Here is a 21,831-nt window from a genome sequence, read left to right as displayed (position 1 = left end):
GGCTGGCTCCCCATTTTCCTTTCTGTATGTAGTTTTTTCTTTCTTGTTGCTGTGCTGTATGGGTATGTTGATGTCCTCTCGCCTCTGCCCCTGTCTTTATAATTCTTTATGTTTGTAGACCTGCAGTGTGTTCTTTCAGGTTTTTCTCAGCCTTCACCCTCCTTCCTTGCTCAAATACATTACAATGGTCACAATTGAAAATTTAACTTTATTTTTTCCTTTCTTTCTCTCTCTCTCTCTCTTTTTTTTTTTTTTTTTTAATATCAGAGGGTCTTTATTTATTTGAAAGAGTTACAGAGAGAGGGAGACAGAGAGAGAGAGAGAGAGAGAGAGAACGTGTGCGCGGGTTCTTTTATCCCATGGTCCACTCCCCAGATGGTCATAACAGTCAGTGGTGGGCCTGGCTGAAGCCAGGGGCTAGGAGCTTTTTCCAGGTCTCCCAGGAGTGTAGCAGGGCCCAAGCACTTGGGCTGTCTTCCACTGCTTTTGTAGGCCATTAGCAGAGAGCTGGATCAGAAGTGGAGCAGCCAGGACGCCAACTGGGATGCTGGCATCGCAAGGGGTAGCTTTACCTGCTATGCCAGAACTCTGGCCCCAGCTTTCACTTTTTCATATGTGTCATTGTGGGGTTAAAAAGTGTTTTCCATTGTTAATTTTCAATGTGAATGTAGAATGGTTTATATGTTTTCCATTATACAGTGTAACCCAGTATTAATTTACTTGTATGATTGTCGGAGTTTATATTTTTTTGTAGAATTTTTATTTTTATTATTTGAAAGGCAGAGAGACAGATGTTGAGTGATCTGCCATTTGCTGTTCACTCCCCCCAAATCTGCAATAGCCAGGGCTGGGTCCTGTGGAAGCCAAGGAGCCTGTGTGAGTCTCCTGTGTGGGTGGTGGAAGGTGCCCAGCGTGTAACAAATCTTCCCAGACAGATGAATCAATTAATTCACAAGCTTTTAGTGGGATTCCGCTCCCGGACGAGGTTCACTGGTCCCAACAGGGCTGCAGGGGGTGGTGCCAGGGGAAGTCGCCTGTCAGAGGTTGGGAGGGTTCCTTTTATAGATACAGGGCATGGGGATTAAAGGTTGAGGCAGGTCTGATCCTCATTGGTTGACCTTTGGGCACCCATGGGGACCTTGACAAGGACTTTTCGTTCCTGGAAGTTCGGGTAGGGACTCTCCATTCCTGGAAGTGTAGGCCTTCTCTCCTGTGGATCCCAAAGCTACCAGGTGGCAGGGACCCAAGTATTTGAGCCATCATCTTCCATCTCCCAGGATTAGCAGGGCCTTGAACCAGGCACTCTGATAAGAAGTGAGAACTTACCTGCTGTGCCAGACATCCACCCTGAATTACTTTTGATGAAAAAGCCTCATCATTTCTTGAGGTAAGGAATGCTGTTGAGCTTAATTTTTGTTGTAAATTAAGAGGATTTTGTACTTTCAGGATCATGGTTATCATTCTGATGTTGAGTTGTTACTGTAGTCAGGATTTTGAAGGAATTTTATCAGAATTTGTACTAACTCTAAGTATACATTGGAAGTTATTTTAATACCTAAAATATCTATATCAGATTCTTAAAGTTTATCAAGGGCTTTTGATGTTGGTGTCAGATTACTTCTGGGTTTTCTGATTGTTGTATTTTTTGAACATTAATAAATAACTTGATTACTCAGGTATTATATGCAGTATTTTGCCCCTTCCCTTTTGAAAAAAAAAAAAAAAAAAGCTAGAGTCATTGTAAAATAATGATTCAGAACATGCTTAGATTTTAAACCAAGCTCCAGTTCCATGACTTGGCTGTTTTTCTTTATCAGTTGATCTAGTTAATGTAATTTGTGTCCTAGAGCAGGGGTGCGGAATATCTAGTCTATGGGCCATATAAGGCCTGAGAAATCATTTGGTCTGGCTCTGTCAAGGCAAAAGCAGGTGGGACTTGAAATTCAGTAAATCTATAACAGGCTAATTCTTAAGCTGACGATTTTGTGTGTCCCATGAATGATGTTATAAATATTCAAATAGCCCTTGGCAGAAAAAAAGGTTCCCTACCTGTCACAGTTAGGAGAGTTGGATATATTTAAAGCAGCTAGTCAAAGTCCTAGACAGTCGGCAGCACTTGGTAAATGATAGCTCTTGTTATTTTAGAGGGCGGGCTTGTCTTCTCATAACAAAGGAAAAGCTGGGAGATTGGTGAAAGGCCAGGGTTAAGCCTTGAGGATCTAGATTTCTCCACCGTGATAGGCTTGTGTTATTTTGATTCCTCTGGGACTTAGTATTATGGGGGGAAAGCAGAAGTTAAGAATTATAAATATTGGGACTGTTATTTTTATATTGTTATAATCCTACTTGAATGAGGGATAAATGGGGTTATTTATGAATATGGCATGTTTAAATTTTATTCTTCTTTGGAAGGCAAGAGAGTGCATGAGTGAACGAGAGACACGTAGCTCCCATCTGATGTTTTGCCCTCCAGGTGCCTGTCAAACTGGTGCTGGTGATGGTTGAGCCTGGAAGGACAAGCTGGGTCTCTTAGGGGTGGCAGGAACCTAATGACTTGTTCCATTGCTGTTGCTTTCAGGGTCTGTACTGGTGGGAAGGAGGAGTCAGGAGCCCCATATGGAACCCAAGTCCTTTGATATGGGAGAAGTATTTCTTCACTGCTAGGCTAAATGCCCGCCCATGGATAGGAACTGTTTTATCTTGTTTTGCACAAGTGAACTGCTTTGATCAAAGTTTTATGTGCTTTAGAGGAGGATCACATGTAAGTGGAAGTCTTCTGATGTTTAAACTAAATTTATTCTTTCTGATTCAGTTATAAAGGAAGTTAAGATGAATTTCCATGTAACTCAGCTTATTTTTTCATGAGAGATGGTGATAGAGCATGATGAAGTTTGAGGATCTTTAAGTGCTATCATGTGGTCCAGATAGAGAGAGGTAGGCAGTAAACAGAATTTAGGTTCAAAATGTTAAGTGCAATACTGTATTATGTTAAAAAAAATTGCCATTTTACTTTAGTGTAACATGTTGTAATGACAGGGAATCTAAAGAGAGTGGTATTACCTTTATGAAATAGGCAATTATTTAGCAACCCAGACATTCACAATTTAAATTTCTTTTTTGTTATTTTCTTGCCTTGAAAAAAGATAGTGGAGTAGTGCTCCCTTCCTCATGAAGAATTTCTGTAATTGTTTCAAGAACATAGTGAACCAGAACCTGTACCATCATTTAGAAAGAACTTTGCTTTTGAAAAATAATGACAGAGGATACCACGTGCCAAGTACTGTTGTGTGTATTTTTTTAAGCTTTATTTATTTATTTGAAAGGCAAAATTTACAGAGAGAGAGCAATTGAGATTTTTCCATCCATTGGTTCACTCCTCAAATGGCCACAACAGTTGGAGCTGGACTGATCCGAAGCCGGGAGCCAGGAACTGCTTCTGGGTCTCCTATATGGGTGTAAGGACCCAATCACTTAGACTGTCTTCTGCTTTCCCAGGTGCATTAGCAGGGAGCTGGATTAGAACTGCTTGCAGCCAGGACTCAAACAGCCACCCATATGGGATGTGGGTGATATGGGTGGTGCAGGTGATGGCTTTATCCACTACACCACAACGCTGGCCCCCAGAGAGGACATTTTAAAAAAATGCTTTAAAAAGATTTATTTATTTATTTGAAAGGTAGAATTACAGAGAGAGGCAGAGAGAGAGAGAGGTCTTCTTTCTACTAGTTCACACCTCACAATGGCCTGGAGCTGGGCCCATCCAAAGGCAAGAGCCAGGAATTTCTTCTGGGTCTCCCAAGTGGTTGCAGGGGCCCAAGGACACGGGCCATCTTCTACTGCTTTCTCAGACCATAGCAGAGAGCTGGATCAGAAGTGGAGCAGCCGGGACTTGAAACGGTGCCCATATAGGATGCCATCACTGCAGCTGGTGGCTTTACCCACTACACCACAGTGCCAGCCCCTTAAATGCAATTTTAAAATTCTTTGGTCTTAGGTCTTTCTTTGTTTGTTTAAAGATTTGTTTATTTATTTGAAAGGAAGTGTTAGAGGGAGAGACATAGAGATCATTCATCCACTGGTTCACCCCCTAAATGGTCACCATGGCCAGCGTGGACCAGGCTGAAGCCAGGAACTTCATCCAGACCTCCTAAGTGGGTACAGGGGTCCAGCATTTGGGCCATCTTATGCTGCTTTTCCCAGGCCATTAGCATGGAACTGGGTCACAAGTTGAGTAGCCAGGACAGGAACTGGTGCCCAGTGGGATCCTGGTGTCGTGGGCTGCAGTTTTATCTGCTATGCCACAGTGCTGGAACCCAAGTCCCCTCCCTCCCTCCTCTTTTTTGGATTTATTTATTTATTTATTTGAAAGCCAGAGTTATAGACAGAGAAAGGGAGAGACAGAGAAGTCTTCATCTACTGGGTCACTATGCAAATGGCTGCAATGGCCAAAGCTGATCCAAAGCCAGGAGCCGGGAGCTTCTGCCGAGTCTCCCAGAGTCTCCCATGCAGGTGCAGGGGCCCAAGCACTTGGGCCATCTTCCCTTTTTTCCCAGGCCATGAGCAGTTAGCTGGATTGGAAGTGGGGCAGCTGGGACTTGAACTGGCACAAATATGAGATGCTAGTATCGCAGGCAGCCGCTTAACCTGCTTTGACATGGCACCAGCGCTGCCTAGGTCTTTTTAAAAGATTTATTTCTTTATTTGAAACGCAGAGTTATAGAAAGGTTGAGAGAGCGAGCGAGCAAGAGAGTGCTTGTGAGAGCACTAGCACGTGATGGATTGATCTTTCATCTGCTAGTTCATTCCCCAAATGGCTGCAATAGCTTAAGCTGGGTCAGGCCAAAGCAAGGAGGCCAGAACTCCATCCAGTTCTCCCACGTGGATGGCTGAGGCCCAAGCACTTGGCCATCTTCTGCCCTACTCCCAGGCTCATTAGTGGGGAGCTGAATCAGAACTGAAGCAACTGGCGCCCATATGGGATGTTGGTGTTGTAACTGATGACTTTACTGGCTGCACCATGATGCAGGCTTCTGTTCTTAGGTCTTTTATAAAAAACAATTTTAAATGTTTAAATATTTTTATAGCTAGGATTAAAATAACAATTTTTAATTTTACATAATGTTCGTTGAAATCCAACTTTTTTCCCCCTTTGACCATATATATTGACCCTCAAAGTGGGGCAGTATTGGAACTTGTTAGAGATCATATCATTTAATTCAAATACTTCTTTGTGTTGTTTGTTTGAGCCTTGAGTAGGCTGTACAGAACTATTGTTTCTTCATACATTCACAGCTGTTTTTGTTTTTCAAATGGAAAGGGAGAGACAGAGAGATCTTGCTTCTGCTAGTTCACTCCCTGGATGACTGCAATAGCTAGGCCAAAGCCAGGAGCCAAGAGCTTCTTCCAGGTCTCCCCCATTGGTGCAGAAGCCCAAGGATTAGGGCCATCTTTTGTTGCTTTCCCCAGCCATTAGGAGGGAGCTGGATTGGAAATGGAGCAACCAGCACTAGAACTGGAGCCCATATGGGATGCTGATGTTGCAGATGGAGGCTTAACCCATTGTGCCACAATGCCATCCCCGAAAATAAATTTTTTGAAGGGGTCATTTAAAAAATCATTCATGCTTATAAAAATTCAAATATGAAGCTGTCAAGGGAGAGAGAGATTAAAATCTTCCATCTGCTGATTCACTCCCAAATGTCCACAATAGGACGGTGCCAGACCAAAACCAGGAGCCAGGGGTGCCATCCTGGTCTTCCACATGGGTGGTAAGGACCCATGTACTTGGGCCATCATCTGCTGCTTCTCAGGTGCACTAGCAGGAAGCTGGCTTAGAAGGGAGTAGCTGGGACTTATATATAAACTGCATCTCTGATATGGAATGCTAGTGTTGCAAGCAGCAGCTCAATTCACTGTATCATAATGCTGGTCCCACATACGATAATTTTCATCTTATTTTTATTATGAGAATTTTCAAAATACATAAACTCTGAAAAGATATTACCACTAGCACTTAGATACGGTAACCTAGATTAGTTAATATTATTGTCTGTGTGTTGTAAGGTGCTTTGCAACATCCTTGGCCTGTAATAGGCTCTTCTCTCCTGAGCTCTGATAACCCAAAACCTTTCTGGGGGCCGGTGCTGTGGCGTAGTGGGTAAATCTGCTGCCTGCAGTGCCGGCATCCCATATGGGCACTGGTTCTAGTCCTGGCTGCTCCTCTTCCGATCTCGCTCTCAGCTGTGGCCTGGGAAAGCAGTAAAAGATGGCCCAAGTCCTTGGGTCTGGTCCCTTCACCAGTGTGGGAGACCCCAGGGGAAGCTCCTGCCTCCTGGCTTCAGATCAGTGCAGCTCTGGCCATTGCAGTCATCTGGGGAGTCAACGAGCAGATGGAAGACCTCTTTCTCTGTAACTCTGCCTTTCAAATAAATTAAATCTTTAAAAAAAGTTAAAATAATAATAAAAAAAGCCTTTCTGTACATTGCCAAAAGTATCTTGGAGACAGAATTACCCCTGGCCAAGAATACTACACCAAAATAGTACCTTAATTTTAAAAATTTAGTTTAGAATTGTTTTTGTCTTGTTTTATCTCAAATCAACTTGTTCCTTTGATCTATGTGTTTCTTCTTTAGCCTAGTTGATTTCTGTATGTCCTTTTGTGTTGCACTAACTAGTAGTTTGGAAAGTGTAGCTGTATTGAGATAAAATTCACATACCATATGAATACAATTCTCTTAATTAAAATGTAAAATCAGTAGATTTTATTATGGTATTAAGCATCCATCACCATGATAAGTAATGAAGAACTCATTACTCCAAACCTCCCTGTCCTTTAGTCTTCAGTCCCTGAGTCTTTCTCCCCTCAGGCAGTCGCAAATCTGCCTCTGGATTTTACTGCTGTGAACATTCTGTATGAATCAAATTGTACACTGTGTGGTCCTTTGTGACTGGCTTTTTTCATTTAGCATGTTTTTAGGGGTCATTTATATTCTAGCACGTATAAGCATTTCAAATTTCTTTTTATTGCTGAATAATATTCCAGTGTAAAAATTGGCGCCCTCTGGTCAGCCACTCAAAGGGCCCACAGCCTGTGTGTGGTCATGCCATTCCTGATAACCATTATTCCTCATTCCTACCCCTATCTGAGCAAGCAATCCTGTGGTCTCTCGATTTGAGCGCTGGTTAGTCAATGACGGGTAAGATCCTCTGGGGGACAACCTAAGACAGGCACAGCTGTGTACAGAGACCACATGGAAACGGGGTCAACAATGGTATGGCCAAGAATCATGCCTCCCGTTGCTCAAAAATAAACGAAAAGGGGGAAATGTGGTGGAATGAGGTGAAAAGTTCATGCCAAGATGGCCACTGAGGTGAAAAGGTCATGCCAAGATGGCCGCTGACAGCAGAAACTGCCTGTTAACAGGCGGTGATTAGATGGCTTCGGAAACCACATGACAACAGAGGAAACCACATGACAACAGAGCCTGACTGACAGCAGGCCGTGATTGGATGGTTTCAGAAACTGCCTGGTGACAAGAGCCTGACTGGCAACAGGCTGTGATTGGATAGCTTTGGAAACTGCCTGGCAACAGGCTGTGATTGGTTGGGGCATAGACCGTCCCTTGACTGGTTTGGCTGGTCTTGGCTATATAAGCTGTTGTACTTACTCAAATAAACGAGTCTGTGGGCTGCTCGCCTCAGGCCTGCTTTCACCGGACTCCCGGAGTCTCTGTGGTGACTCCGTGCCTCTTGCCCCCACCATGCTCCTCCTCTCAGAAATGAATCCAGTGCAACATTGTTGAGAAATCAACTGCAACATAAAAATATCCCACATTTTGTTGATCCTTTAATCAGTTAATAAACATTGGGTGGCTTACAGTTTTTGGCTGTTGTAAATAGCATTGCCATGAATGTTTGTATCAATTTTGTGTAGGCTATTTTTTATATATAATTTTTTTAAGATTTTTGTTTATTTGAGAGTCAGAGTTACAGACAGAAGGAGAGACAGAAAGAAAGGTCTTCTATCCTCTGATTCACTCCCCAAATGGCCTCAATGGCTGGAGCCGGGCTGATCTGAAGCCAGGAGCTTCTTTCGGGTCTCCCATGTAGTGCCAGGCCTCAAAGCACTTGGGCCATCTTCCACAGCTTTCCCAGCCCATAAGCTGAGAGCTGGATCAGAAGTAGAGCAACTGGAACACACCGGGTGCCCATTTGGGATGTTGGGAGACTTAGCCTACTACACCACAGCATTGGCCTCTAGGCTATGTTTTTGTTTCTTTTGGGTATATATATCTAGGAATGGAATTGCTGGGTTATGTAGTAAGTCTGTTTAGCCTTTTGAAGAACTACAAACTTATTTTTAATGTGACTGTCCTGTTTTATAGTAGAAGGGGTCTATGAGGCATCTTTAAAGTGTTCGAGGAAAATGAGCATTACTAAATTCCATTGTTTCCAGGAACTTATGAAGTTCTTTCATTTTTTTTTTTTTTTTTTTTTTGGACAGGCAGAGTTAGAGAAAGGTCTTCCTTCTGTTGGTTCCCCCCCCGCCCCAAATGGCCGCTACAGCCGATCTGAAGCCAGGAGCCAGATGTTTCCTCCTGGTCTCCCATGTGGGTACAGGGCCCAAGCACTTGGGCCATCTTCCACTGCCTTCTGCCTTCCCAGGCCACAGCAGAGAGCTGGACTGGAAGAGGAGCAACCGGGACAGAATTCGGCACCCCAACTGGGACTAGACCCCGGAGTGCCGGCACCGCAGGCGGAGGATTAGCCAAGTGAGCCACGGCGCTGGCCTTGAAGTTCTTTCATATTTTCTTCACATCAGGACATGTGATCCAGTGTTTTGGATTGTAGTAGGCCTAGTGAGAAGTGGTATCTTAGAGTGGTTTTCGTTTGCATCTCCTGTTGAGCAACAACAACATTTCATGAGCATTTGTGTGGGTTTTGTTTAGAGAAATACCCATTCAAATCTGTGCCCATGTTTAATTGGGTTATTCTATTATTTAGTTTTGTTCTTTGTATTTTAAAAGTAGAATTCTGTTGTCAAGTATATGATTTGTAAATGCTTTTTCCCCCATTTAATGGATTGGCTTTTTATTTTCTTGATTGTATCATTTGCAGCACAAGATTTTCTAATTTTTATGCATCCAGTCTACCTGTTTTTCTTTTGTTGCTTGTGCTTTTGGTAATTATTTGAATTCTGTATTGCATTTTCAAAAAAAGTTTAGTTTCAGGTAATAGTGTCAAGTATTACACATGCAAGATAGATAAGAGAAGGGCTGAAATTAAGGCACTGTTGCTTTTCCAAACTTGAATTTTAAATACATACTTTCTTCATGAATTAAAAAGATTTATTTATTTATTTGAAAGGCAGAGTTAACAGAGGCAGAGAGAGAGGTGTATTTCATCCACTGGTTGACTCCACAAATGGCCTCAATGGCAGGAATTGGGCTGATCCAAAGCCAGGAGCCAGGAGCTTCTTCTGGGTCTCCCATGTGGGTGCAGGGGTCCAAGCACTTGGGTCACCTTCCACTGCTTTCCTAGGCCATAGCAGAGGGCTGGATTGGAAGTGGAGCATCCTTAGGATGCCAGCACTGCAGGTGATATCGGAAATGACCCCTTAAAAATCATATGAAAATGTGGCCCCTTAAAGTTCCCCAGAAGCGCCATCTGGGCCGCCACATATGCTACTGGAATTTGGGGTGCCAGACTATCACCATGTGCTTATTAATAAATCCCCAATATTAATAAGCCCGAGAGGGTTCTTGCCTAATATTTAGAGAAGAATTCTAAATACCGGCATCAATAAACGAGGCAGCATGGTGCATTTTAGGCTTTTATTTAGTGTGAAAGGTGCATAGGAAAGTGAGGGCTTTAGTTCAGTTAAAGAGAAGGGAAAATCTGGAAACTAGGGTAGCGTCCATACCAAGCAGAGAGCAGGCCAAAAGCCACGTGCAGCAAGCGCTTTGAGCTGCTATCCACCGCTTATCACCAGTAGCAAAGCAGAGGCAGAGAGCCTTTTGGGATGCTCTTTGCCTTTTATGTATTTTTCACAGGGTAGTGGCTTGTGGGCAGGTGGGTGCTCAGGTATGGTCAGGTAGAGCATGTCACACAGGGCATGGTGTGAGGTAGGGTGTGAGGTTACACAGGGGGCGTGGCAAAGGCACGGTCTTCCAGCTCACAAACCTAATCGGTTTTAGCCTGTCTACTTAACAGGCAGCAGCTTTATCTGCTGTAACACAGTGCCAGCCCCCGTTCATGAATATTTTTATCATAGCTAGATGGTATGTCACATCTAGATGGTAGGTCATAGGTAAATGCTTGCATGTGTAAGACTTTACTGGGTATTTGAAGGTGCTTGTTCTGCAGTGGAAACTTAAACTACCGTGATCTAAGCTTATGCAGTGTTCTAGTCTCTCATGGTTCTGCCCTCGTGAGTGTTCTTCATGGTCAGCCCAAACCTTGAGGAAAGGAATCCTCCAAAAGCAGAGACTGTCTGCAGTCCTCCTCGCTACCCATGTGATTTGCTTGCTCCTCCTTGCTGCCAGATCACCTGTTTAATTGTGGTCTTATCCGTGATGGTTTCTGACCCCCTTGGTGTTAACTCTGGTGTTGTTATTGGGCTGTCCTGTTTTGTTAGCTGCACTCCTGGTCCAGGAGTCATAGCTCAGATGACGGCATTCTGGAGGGTCATCTGTTTATGATATGGCTGCCTCATCCAGATCACTTGACAGCAGTGTCTTTGTCTTTATCTCCTCCACCTTCATAGTGTTACACTTCTTAGTGGAGCAAAAGCATTACATGCTACTTAAATAGTTAGTAGTTAGGAATTGGCTTGGGATCTAAATGTAATATTGGAATGTCTGGGTTTGAGACCCAGCCCCAGCTTATTTTTATTTGAGATAGTGGGGATTGGGTTTGGCAGTGAGAGACAGACACATACATTTATGTTCTATTTGCTGGTTCATTCCTCAGATGACTGGCTCTTGGCTTTGGCCTGGCCCAGCTGTGGCTATTGCAGGCATTTGTAGAGTAAACCAGTGAATGGGAGGTGTCTCTTTCCCTTCCCCCCTTTTGAGTCATCTTCTTCTTTTTTTAAAGATTTATTTATACAAAAGGTAGAAGCAGAGAGAGAGAGAGAGAGGTTTTCCATCCTATAGTTCACTCCTCAAATGGCTGGAACGGCCAGAGCTTAGCTGATCTGAAGCCAGGAGCTTCTTCCCAGTCTCCCACGTGGGTGCAGGGGCCCAAGCACTTGGGCCATCTTCTACTGCTTTCCCAGGCCACAGCAGAGAGCTGGATTGGAAGAGAAGCAGCCGGGTTGCAAACTGGTGCCCATATAGAATGCCAGTACTGCAGGTGGCGGCTTTACCCACTGCACCACAACACCAGCCCCTCCTCTCCCCGCACTTTTTTTTTTTTTTTAAGATTTACTTATTTATTTGAAGGTCAGTTACACAGAGAGAAGGGGCGGGGGGAGAGCGAGGGAGAGGTGTCTTCCATCCGCTGGTTCACTTCCCAAATGGCTGGAGCTGCGCTGATCGCAAGCCAGGAGCCAAGAACTTCTTCCGGGTGTCCCAGGTGGGTGCAGGGGCCTAAGCATTTGGGCCACCTTCTACTGCTTTCCCAGACTTGAACCGGTGCCCACATGGCATGCAGGCACTGCAGGCAGCGGCTTCACCTGCTACCCCACAGGGCTGCGACCCCCAGCCCCCTGCATTCTTTCTCAGTCCTCCCCATCCCCTCCTAGTCCTTCTCCCTCTCCACCTTTGAGATAATTAAAATATTTTAAAAAGTAGAGCATTGTATGGATTATCCTTGAGCAGTACTTGGGCTAGAGAAGAATGTTGTAGGCCATGTATCATCCAAGTTATCAGGGAATGGTTACTACTGCCTTGGAGATGAGTGGATCTTATCTTTGCATATTGGCATCACCTGGTGAGAAATTTTACAAACTAATAATGCCTCTGTCTCAACTTCGCTGCATATTGGAAATCTGATGCGTGGTTCCTATCCCCAGCTTTTCTGATTTGATTTGTGTGTGGTATAACCTGGGTAATGGGATTTTAAAATGCCACCCTCCACCCTACCCCTTGCTTGCTTCCAGGTAATTCTAATGTGCAGAATTACAGGAACAGGGGTTTCTACAGAAACTGGCTAGGTAATATGGTTGGGATCATGACCTTGCCTCCTGAAGTTGAGATAGTAAAGGAAAGAAGCAGCAGGATAGTGAAGGATGTAGGCATGTTTGCTTTTGCTTTGGAATTGAGTGAAGGAAGGAAGAGGTGGGATGGTAGATAAAGGAGCAAAAAAGCAAGAATGGTAGATGGTGTCAGTATGGAGAAGATTGATAACTGACCATAGCTTGGTGGTGACCTAGGATTATAAGGCCTAGTGGGTTCAGAATTAGTCTGGAGAATCCATCCGCAGTCCTGTTGTGGATGCTATTTGCAGATGAGTTGAAAGGGTCTCAAGTCAGTCTGAACTATGAAGGATGAGATTTCATATGCAGTCCTGACTCTGCCTTGTCTTTGATAAGGGGTCTAGGATTGATTGTGTAAAGATCCTAGAAGAGGCTGGGAGTTTGGGCTGTTGTCCCACGGAATCCTAGGATAGTGATTAGGGGTGTTCTCACAGTGGCCGGGTGAGGCTGTAGATTCTCAAAGTTTGAGCATTTCTGCATAGAGCAGATGTTCTCAGGTGTACTGCTGATTGAGTACACACTGCAGTTCATTATAGTGGCAGAACCTTCACTGTTTCTTCACTTTATACTTGGTATTTACAGGAACAGTTTAAAGTGCCCAGTCCCATATTGGTGAGCCACTACTTGTGTGTTTTACCGTTTTTCTTCATACAAGAAATGAAGTGGATATAGAAACAGTGAAAAGGGATGTTGTGTAATACCTTGGCAAACACCTCCCTGATTATAGACTAGATTTTTAAAAAAATTTTGAGAGAACAAATGAATTTGCATCTGCTTATTTACTTCCTGTTGCCCTCAATGGCTGGGGCTGAATGGGGCTGAAGCTGGGAGCTGGAAAGTTAATCCAGGTCTCCCAAGTAAGTGACAGGAGCTCAGTCTCTTGAGTCACCACCGCCACCATTTGCTTCCCAGGGTCTGTGTTGATAGGAAGCTGGCGCCAGAGTAAGTTCTCAATCCCAAGTGCTCTGATATGGGACATGGGCATCTCAATTGTTGTCTTAACTTCTAGACTGACTGAGTGCCCAACTTCTAAACTGAATGCCTTATAATTTTATGCACTGAGAAATGTGTTTCACAGAGTAACTACTTAGCCTGGATTAATGTCCCTCCCAACTACATAATGGACTGCAAGTTTCTAATTGTTAAGTATTGAGTCAACTAAGAATAAGTCAGTTAACTGCATTCTGTTTTCTTATTTTGACATGTAACCTGTCTCTTTTTCACTGTGAAACTTGGAAATATGAGGACATTAGACATTTCTTTAAGCAGATTGCTTAAATTTTTTTTTTTTTCTAATTAAAGAAAGCTTTAGGGGCCGGCGCCGTGGCGCGGTAGGTTAATCCTCTGCCTGCGGCACCAGCATCCCATGTGGATGCTGGTTCTAGTCCCGGCTGTTCCTCTTCCAGTCCAGCTCTCTGCTGTGGCCTGGGAAAGCAGTAGAAGATGGCCCAAGTGCTTGGGCCCCTGTACCCATGTGGGAAACCAGGAAGAAGCACCTGGCTCCTGGCTTCGGATCGGCACCACTCTGCCCATTGTCTGCAACTTTACTCCTTAAATAAATAAATAAAATCTTAAAAAAAAGAAAGCTTTAAAAAAATGTTAAACTTCGTAGGCTTTTAGAGCTACCCTGGTTATGCAGAGGAACTGTGAAATTGCTTTTGAATAAGGAGTTCATTCAAAGCACTTTTCAGTGTATTTTTGATCAGAGTAAGGTAGCAGTAAAATAGTAAACATGATATTGTAGAATTAAGAAAATTGTATACTAAGTGAAAACAATACTTTTGCATAATTATATCATGTAACTAGTAATTAAAACTCATGTGCTTTTTACTAAGCAAAATTTATGCCATGGGGGCCGGCACTGTGGTACTGTAGGTTAATCCTCCACCTGTGGCACTGGCATCCCATATGGGCTCCGGTTCGAGACCTGGCTACTCTACTTCCTGTCCAGCTCCCTGCTAATGCACCTGGGAAAGCAGTGGAAGATGGCCCAAGTCCTTGGACCCCTGCACCCAAGTGGGAGACTTGGAAGAAGCTCCTGGCTCCTAGCTCCGGATTGGCCCAGCTCCTGCCGTTGCAGCCATTTGGGGAGTGAACCAGCGGATGGAAGATCTCTCTCTCTCTCTCTGCCTCTCACTGTCTGTAACTTTGTCAAATAAATAAATTAAAATCTTTAAAAAAATTTATGTGGGGTCTGGCGCTGTGGTGCATCGGGTTAACACCCTGTCCAGAAGCTCCAGCATCCCATATGGGTGCCAGTTCTAGTCTGGGCTGCTCCACTTCTGATCCAGCTCTCTGCTGTGGCCTGGGATAACAGTGGAAGGTGGCCCAAGTCCTTGGGCTCCTGCACCCAAGTGGGAGGCCCAGAAGAAGCTCTTGACTTCAGATCTGTGCGGTTCTGGCCATTGTGGCCAATTGGGGAGTGAACCATTGGATGGAAGACCTCTCTCTCTCTCTCTGCCTCTCTCTATGTGTAACTCTGACTCAAGTAAAAAATAAGTAAATCTTTATAAAAAATTTATGTGATGATTAAAGCTTTTACACTTTTGATAATCAGATGATTTTGTGTACAGTGATTTTTATTTCACACGTGTTTGAATCCTGAAATTTAAAGTAACTTTTCAAGGCTGTGACACCCTGAAGCCTGTGATGGATCATGGGGATTTAGGCTACATCAAAGGCTACTTCTCATAGCTGGGTTTTTCCACACATTTTTGTTATCTTTGAATTCATAGTTTTAGATGTGTTTAGCGAGATTAAAAACTAAAGTGCAACCAGGTTAAATGGTATTTTGTTTTTACTTCCTGCTTTTTGAATTGTTTTGATTGACTTACCTGATATTTAGGTGGATATGAATAGAACCCATATTTCTAGAATTCAGTGTGTATTTCTTTAAGAACTCGACATAGCCACTCAGCTGTCTTGGCATCTGGAGGTATATTTGCAGTGTAGTTTTATAGAGACATATTTCGATTGTTCAGAGAAGTGCTCATAATATTTTTCTTTGGCTATGGCACGCAACATCATTTGGCTGAAAATTTCTAGGCCAAAATTACTTCTATTCTACTATATGATATTGAATTCTGACAACTTAGGTAAGCATTTGTCATTTTGGAATATGTGCAAAGCTGCTTTCTGAGGAAAATAGTAGTTTTTCTTATTTGTCTTTGTGGTAGTCTAGTACTCCATAAAAGTAGGGTGGTGAGAAAACTAGTATCAGGCATTTAATATATAGCAACATGTACAAGGATGATTGTTGCACTTTACATATATGGAAAGCAAATAAAGATGAATGATCTGATGGCACGTACACTTGACTTTAGACTTTCTAGAACAGTAGTTTTGGGGTAAAGTCCATGGACTCTGGAATGGGGACAGCGTTTACTGCATTATAGGATTGCAAATCGATCTTGAAGGCTAAGTGGGCTAAATGTTAGACCTAGTCTTTTTTTTTTTTTTTTTTTTTTTTTTTGACAGGCAGAGTTAGAGAGAGAGAGAGAAAGGTCTTCCTTCCATTGGTTCACCCCACAAATGGCCGCTACGGCCAGTGTGCTGCGCCAATCCGAAGCCAAGAGCCAGGTGCTTCCTCCTGGTCTCCCATGTGGGTGCAGGGCCAAGTATTTGGGCCACCCTCCATTGCCTTCCTGGGCCACAGCAGAGAGCTGGACTAGAAGAGGAGCAACTGGGACAGAATCCGGAGCCCCGACTGGGACTAGAACCCAGGGTGCCGGCGCAGGCGGAGGATTAGCCTAGTGAACTGCAGCGCTGGCCAGACTTAGTCTTTGTGCTGTTTTTTGTTTTGTTTTGTTTTGTTTTGTTTTTTGTTTTGTTTTTTTGTTTTTTGTTTTTGGAAGGCAGAGTGAGACATAGGAAGGAGAGGTGGAGAGATGGAGAGAGACCTTCCATCTGCTGGTTCACTCCTCAAATGCCCAAGACAGCCAAGACTAGGCCAGGCTGAAGCCAGGAGCTCAGAACTCAGTTTTAGATCTCCGGCTTGGGTGGCAGGAACCCAACTGACTTGAGCCATCACCCGCTACCTCCCAGGGTTTGCACTAGCAGGGATCGGGAACAAATCTGGAACTTGAACCTTGGCACTCCAGGATGGGAAATGGGAATCCTTAACCACTTTGTCATACTTACCCTCCCTTTCTTTAAATTTTCATGTAGCTTTTAATTGTTGTGGGAAGCGCCAGCCCTTTCCCAGGTGTGATAAGGCATCTGCATCTGATAGCAGCCTGGGTAGTAGACCCTTGTAGGCCTGGGAGGCCATCAGGACCTGTGGCTGTGGTCTGCGTCCTATGTGACAGTCCACAGAGGGCCCCAGGTGCAGTCTGCCGGATGAGCATCCGTGGTGAGGGGACTGGATGGGTACTTCAGAAAGTCCCCAGGAAAACGGAATTAGAAGATAAGTTTATGTTGGTGCCAAGGGTTTTTGAAATCTGTGCATAGTTTTTCCATAGTACACCTTTTACATGACCATTTTGACATCCTTCCTAGAACTTGTATAGCAAACTGGTATCTTGATCCACTTCTCACCTGAAAGCTCTATCAAGATTGATCACCCTAAAGCTGTAGCATTTTTTTTTTTTTTCTGAAACTCTCCAGCAGGGCAACCTATAGAGAAGCCCTGGAGAAGTTCATCCTTACTGCTCACAGGTTAATTAGCTAATTCTAATTAAGAAGCAGTCCTGTGAGTCATTTTACTGATGGGTGAACCAAGCCACAGCGACTTACCATGGTCACACAGCAAGAATGTTCTGGAGGTTAATTCTCTGCCTGCGGCGCTGGCATCCCATATGGGCTCTGGGTTCCAGTCCCGGGTGCTCCTCTTCCAGCCCAGCCCTCTGCTGTGGCCCGGGAGGGCAGTGGAGGATGGCCCAAGTGCTTGGACCCCTGCATCCACATGGGAGACCAGGAGGAAGCACCTGGCTCCTGGCTTTGGATCTGCGCAGCGCCGGCCAGCCACAGCAGCCACCTGGGGAGTGAACCTATGGAAGGAAGACCCCTCCCCTTGTCTCTCTCTCACTGTCTATAACTCTACCTGTTAGAATGTTCTGGAGATAGATTCAAACCCAGAAACTTGGCTCCAGAGTTCCTGCCCCTAAACTAAAAACACAAAACTAAAACCCTACAAGCTGATTCTAATTACAAGGGAAAAAATTAAAAAAAGAATAAAGTAAATGCTGAATGGTAGGTAGACCACAAAAGACTTATGCTTATTAGCATGTGTATGGATGGGAAGAAAATGCATCTCTGTGCAATTCCCTTGTTTATGCTGACACTGATCTTTGAATGTGAGGAAGGTGAGACATTCAGATTCAGAGATGACCCAGCCAGCAAGTTCTGTATAAAAAGGGCTGGCTTCTCAGAAACACACTTTGAACCTCTGAGTCTGGAATCAGACTCTTTCATCCTTAGGTGAGGCTTAACTTTGCTTGAAGTGAGAGCTCTGTCTTTGATAACCCATTGCCCTTCCTAATAGCCTTGCTTAAAGAAAGCATTTTGAATCTGTACATGTTTGCATTTAGTTTCTGGTAAATATTTTCTTTTGTTTTAAACTTATTTAATAAATATAAATTTCCAAAGTACAACTTTTGGATTATAGCAGCTTTTTCCCCCAATAACCACCCTCCCACTCGCAACCATCCCATCTCCCACTCCCTCTCCCATCCCATTCTTCATCAAGATTCATTTTCAATTATCATTATATACAGAAGATCAGTTTAGTATATACTAAGTAAAGATTTCAACAGTTTGCACCACACAGGCACACAAAATATAAAGTACTGATTGAGTACTAGTTATACTGTTAATTCACATAGTACAACACATTAAGATCCTACATGGGGAGTAAGTGCACAGTGACTCCTGTTGTTGATTTAACAATTGACACTCTTGTTTATGGCATCAGTAATCCCCCGAGGCTCTTGTCATGAGCTGCCAAGGCTATGGAAGCCTTTTGAGTTCACCGACTCTGATCATATTTAGACAAGGTCGTAGTCAAAGTGGAAGTTCTCTCCTCCCTTCAGAGAAAGGTACCTCCTTCTTTGATGGCCGTTTTTTTTTTTTTTTTTTTTTTTTTTTTTGCCAGAGTGTCTTGGCTTTCCATGCCTGAAATACTCTTATAGGCTTTTTAGCCAGATCAGAATGCCTTAAGGGCTGATTCACTCAGTACCTTTCAAAGCCTGGGAGAATTAATATTGGAAAAACTGCCTAAGAGTTATTTATTTAAATATTTATTTTATTTATTTGAATGAGTTAGAGAGGTAGAGAAAGAGAGAGGTCTTCCATTTGCTAGTTCACTCCCCAAATGGCCACAGTGACTGGAGCTGAGCTGATCTGAAGCCAGGATCTTCTTCTGAGTCCCACATGGATGTGGGGGTCCAAGGACTTGGGACATTTTCCGCTGCTTTCCCAAGTACATTTGCATGGAGCTGGATTGGAAATGGAGCAGCCTAGATTCGAACTGGCGCCCTTATGGGGTCCAACGCTGTAGGTAGGGACTTTAACCCGCTGCACCACAGTGCCAGCCTCTAGTTATTTATTTAATCCAGTCTTTCTTACAGATTCTCTTTTAAAATTTTTTTATTTTAAATTGGGGCTAGATTTTCTAATTTCTATCTTTGGGTATAGTTTGACTCCTAGAATACTATAATCTTAAAACATGGTAGTCAAACTCCTTGCAAGACTGTCTTCATTACACTTTCTTTTAATATACCCATTTTTATTTGAATTCATCATGGGAAGCGATTATGGTAAACTGTATAATATCTTTCCTGTAAAGCTGTTGCTGAGAACATTAACCAGTACTTCGTGCATTGTCTTTCAGATAAAATCTATATTATATTGTGTTTTAAAAATATAGGGGTGAGGCCAGTGCTGTGGCTTATAGGTTAAGCCTCTGCCTGCAATGCCAGCATCCCTGCATGGGTGCCCGTTCAAGTCCCCACTGCTGCACCTCCAATCCAGCTCCCTAATATTGTGCCTGGGAAAGCACTGAAAGATGGTGGCCCAAGTGCTAGGGCCCCTGGACCCACGTGGGAGACTCAGAAGAAGCTCTTGGCTGCTAGGTTCAGTGGCCATCTGGGGAGTGAACTGGTGGATTAAAGTGTGCGTGCTCTCTCTCCCTCTCCTCCTCTCCCTCCTTCTCTACCCCCCTCCCCCCCCATAATTCTGACTTTCATATATATATATTTGTATATATATATGATATATGGATGGGTGTTTAGCACAGTGATTAGTATTCCATGTGGGACAACCACATGTCATATCAGAATGTGTGGGTTCAAGCCCTGGGTCTGCTTCCCATGGCGGCTACCTGCTAATGTGCATCCTGCAGGGCAGTTGCTGGTGGCTTGTACTTGGGTCCCTGCCACCCATCTGGGAGACCTGGACTGAGTTCCTGACTCCTGGCTTTGGTCTGGCCAAGCCTTGGCTTTTGTGGACATTTAGGGGGATGTACCAACAGATGGAAGATCCCTTTGTCTCTCTGCCTTTCAAATAAAATGAAAATAAATTTTAAAATAGTATTAAAAATAAAATATTAAAAATTCAGTGCTCAGTATACAGAGTACTGGTTAACGAAAGGAACTTTTGATGTTGTTTGTCCCTCCCTGTTTTACAAATGAAGAGATCAAGATGTGGAGAGATCAGCTATAATAGCTAGCCAAGTACCTAGGACTAGAAGTTCTGTCTCCTAACAACCAATCCAGAGTTTGTTTTTTTTTTTAATTGAGGTGGAATTGACATCATGTATTAACCATTTTGAAGAAATGAGAATATTCATGATGTGCAATCACCAAAATATTTTCATCACTCTAAAAGAAAGACAGTATTAAGTGTTTCCCCCCATTTTCCTTTCCGCTCTAGGCTCTAGCAGCCACAAGTCTGAGTTCTGTCTGCATGGATTTAGTTAATTCTGGATAGTTAAGATAAAGCAGTCCTCCCTTGCTCTGCAAGGGATGCATTCTAAGGGCCCCCAGCTCACTTTCCCCTGTGAATGCTTGAAAGTGCGAATAGTGCTGAATCTTGTATGTACTATGCTTGTTGCTATACATATATATATATATATATATATATATATAAATTAAGTTTGGTAAGAGGTTAACAGCAGTAACTAATAATAAAGTAGAACAGTTACAACAACATACTCTCGTAAAAGTTATGTGAATGTAGTCTCAAAATATTGTACTGTGTTCATTCTTTTTGTGATGATTTGAGATATAGTGTCTACATGATGAGCTAAGTGAGGTAAATGGTAGAGGCATTGGGACATAGGCATTAGATGACTGCATAAGGATTATGGGAACACTGATATAGCCAACCTGAAAACCTAAATGGCTACAAAGTGACTAATGGTTAGTGCATTCAGTGTGGCTTGCCGGACAAAGGAATAATTGACTTAGGAGCAGGATGGTGCAACATTTCATCATGCTGCTTGGGATGATGCTCAGCTTGAAACTTAAGAGTCCCTTATTTTTGGAATTTTCCACTTAATATTTCCGAACTGCAGTTTACTGGGTAACTGAAAACGTGGAAACTGAAACTCAATAAGGGAAGCTACTGTAAATGGAATTCTACAGGCTGTGGTGTTTTGTATTTGGCTTCTTAGTGTAATGTTTCTAGGTTTACCCATGTTGTTGCTTCCATCAGCACTTCATTCCTTTTTTATGACTGAATGATACTCCATTGTATAGAGACACCACAGTTTGTATATCCATTTGTTGATGGACATTTAGGCTCTTTGCATCTTTTAGTTGTTGTAAATAGTGCTATTGTGAACGTGTGTACGTGCATTTGTTTGAGTAGCTGTTTTCAATATTTTTGGCTATGCACACCTTGGAATGGAATTGTTGGATCCTATGATAATTCTATGTTTAACTTTTTTAGGAACCACCAACTGTTTTACACAGTGGCTGCACCATTTTACATATCCCCAGTTTGTTTTTGTTTGCCCTCTATCATGCTGAGATCATGCTGACTTGAAAAAGAAAATGAGCCAAAGATCAGTCTTTTTTTTTAAGGTATGAACTCTTATTTGGTACATCTTTTGCAATAGATTTTTCAGCCAGTTTTATCTGTCTTTTTTCAAGTGGTTTATTGAATTTCATTTTGTCTGTTCTTTTCTTCAAAAATTTGTATGCCTTAATTTCTTTTCTTTCATAGTTTTTGTGTTCTTAGAACCTGTGGGAATGATTTTGAGGGCTAAGTAAATATGTTTATTATACAACATGAAAGGAAAATAATAAAAAGGGAGAAATAGCAATATTGAAATAGTTTTGGTTACTTTGAAGGAGTTACTTACAGTTTTCAGTTTCCATAAGTGTGGGTCACACTTCCTTCCACATTTTCTGTAGGGGTCAATTGACAATGCTTGGCAGTTTAAATTTGAGGCCATTCTGTGATATTAAAATAATTCCCTGTGTTAACACTTGATAAAACGATGAAAATATAAACTAAATGGTTAAGATAGGTTAAACAGAAGTCAGATCTCTTATGTTGTGGAAGTAAGGTTGATTTTGATTGAATTTGAACTAAATATAATTTTTGAAGTCTGCCTGTTTATTCAACATTTCCTTTTTTATTTGGTTTTAACCAAAATGAGACTCAGATTTTTTGTTTGCCATGAAAAA

At 42.9% G+C, this 21,831-nt stretch overlaps 1 protein-coding gene across 50 annotated transcripts in view; it reads left to right on the top strand.

The window, feature by feature from the left end:
• The window catches only part of SNX13 (sorting nexin 13), a 139,387-nt gene that overhangs the window by 14,234 nt on the left and 103,322 nt on the right, over nt 1-21,831 (top strand). For 27 of the 50 annotated variants that reach the window (XM_089315188.1, XM_070059592.2, XM_070059589.2 and 24 more), the window contains one exon: nt 21,089-21,222. The exons of 21 other annotated variants lie outside the window; for them this stretch is intronic. In XM_089315188.1, coding sequence (XP_089171314.1) covers nt 21,193-21,222 — 30 coding nt within the window. In that variant the 5' untranslated portion in view covers nt 21,089-21,192. Of the gene's footprint in view, nt 1-2,578; nt 2,762-21,088; nt 21,223-21,831 lie in introns of those variants that run through there. 2 more of the 50 variants (XM_070059588.2, XM_070059587.2) reach the window with 2 other exon arrangements.

Source organism: Oryctolagus cuniculus, chromosome 16 (assembly GCF_051225735.1).
Source record: "Oryctolagus cuniculus isolate XC-2025 breed Fujian yellow rabbit chromosome 16, ASM5122573v1, whole genome shotgun sequence".
NCBI lineage: Eukaryota > Metazoa > Chordata > Mammalia > Lagomorpha > Leporidae > Oryctolagus > Oryctolagus cuniculus.
Note: the sequence above shows the minus strand (reverse complement) of the source record. Positions and strands in the feature narration are given on the sequence as shown.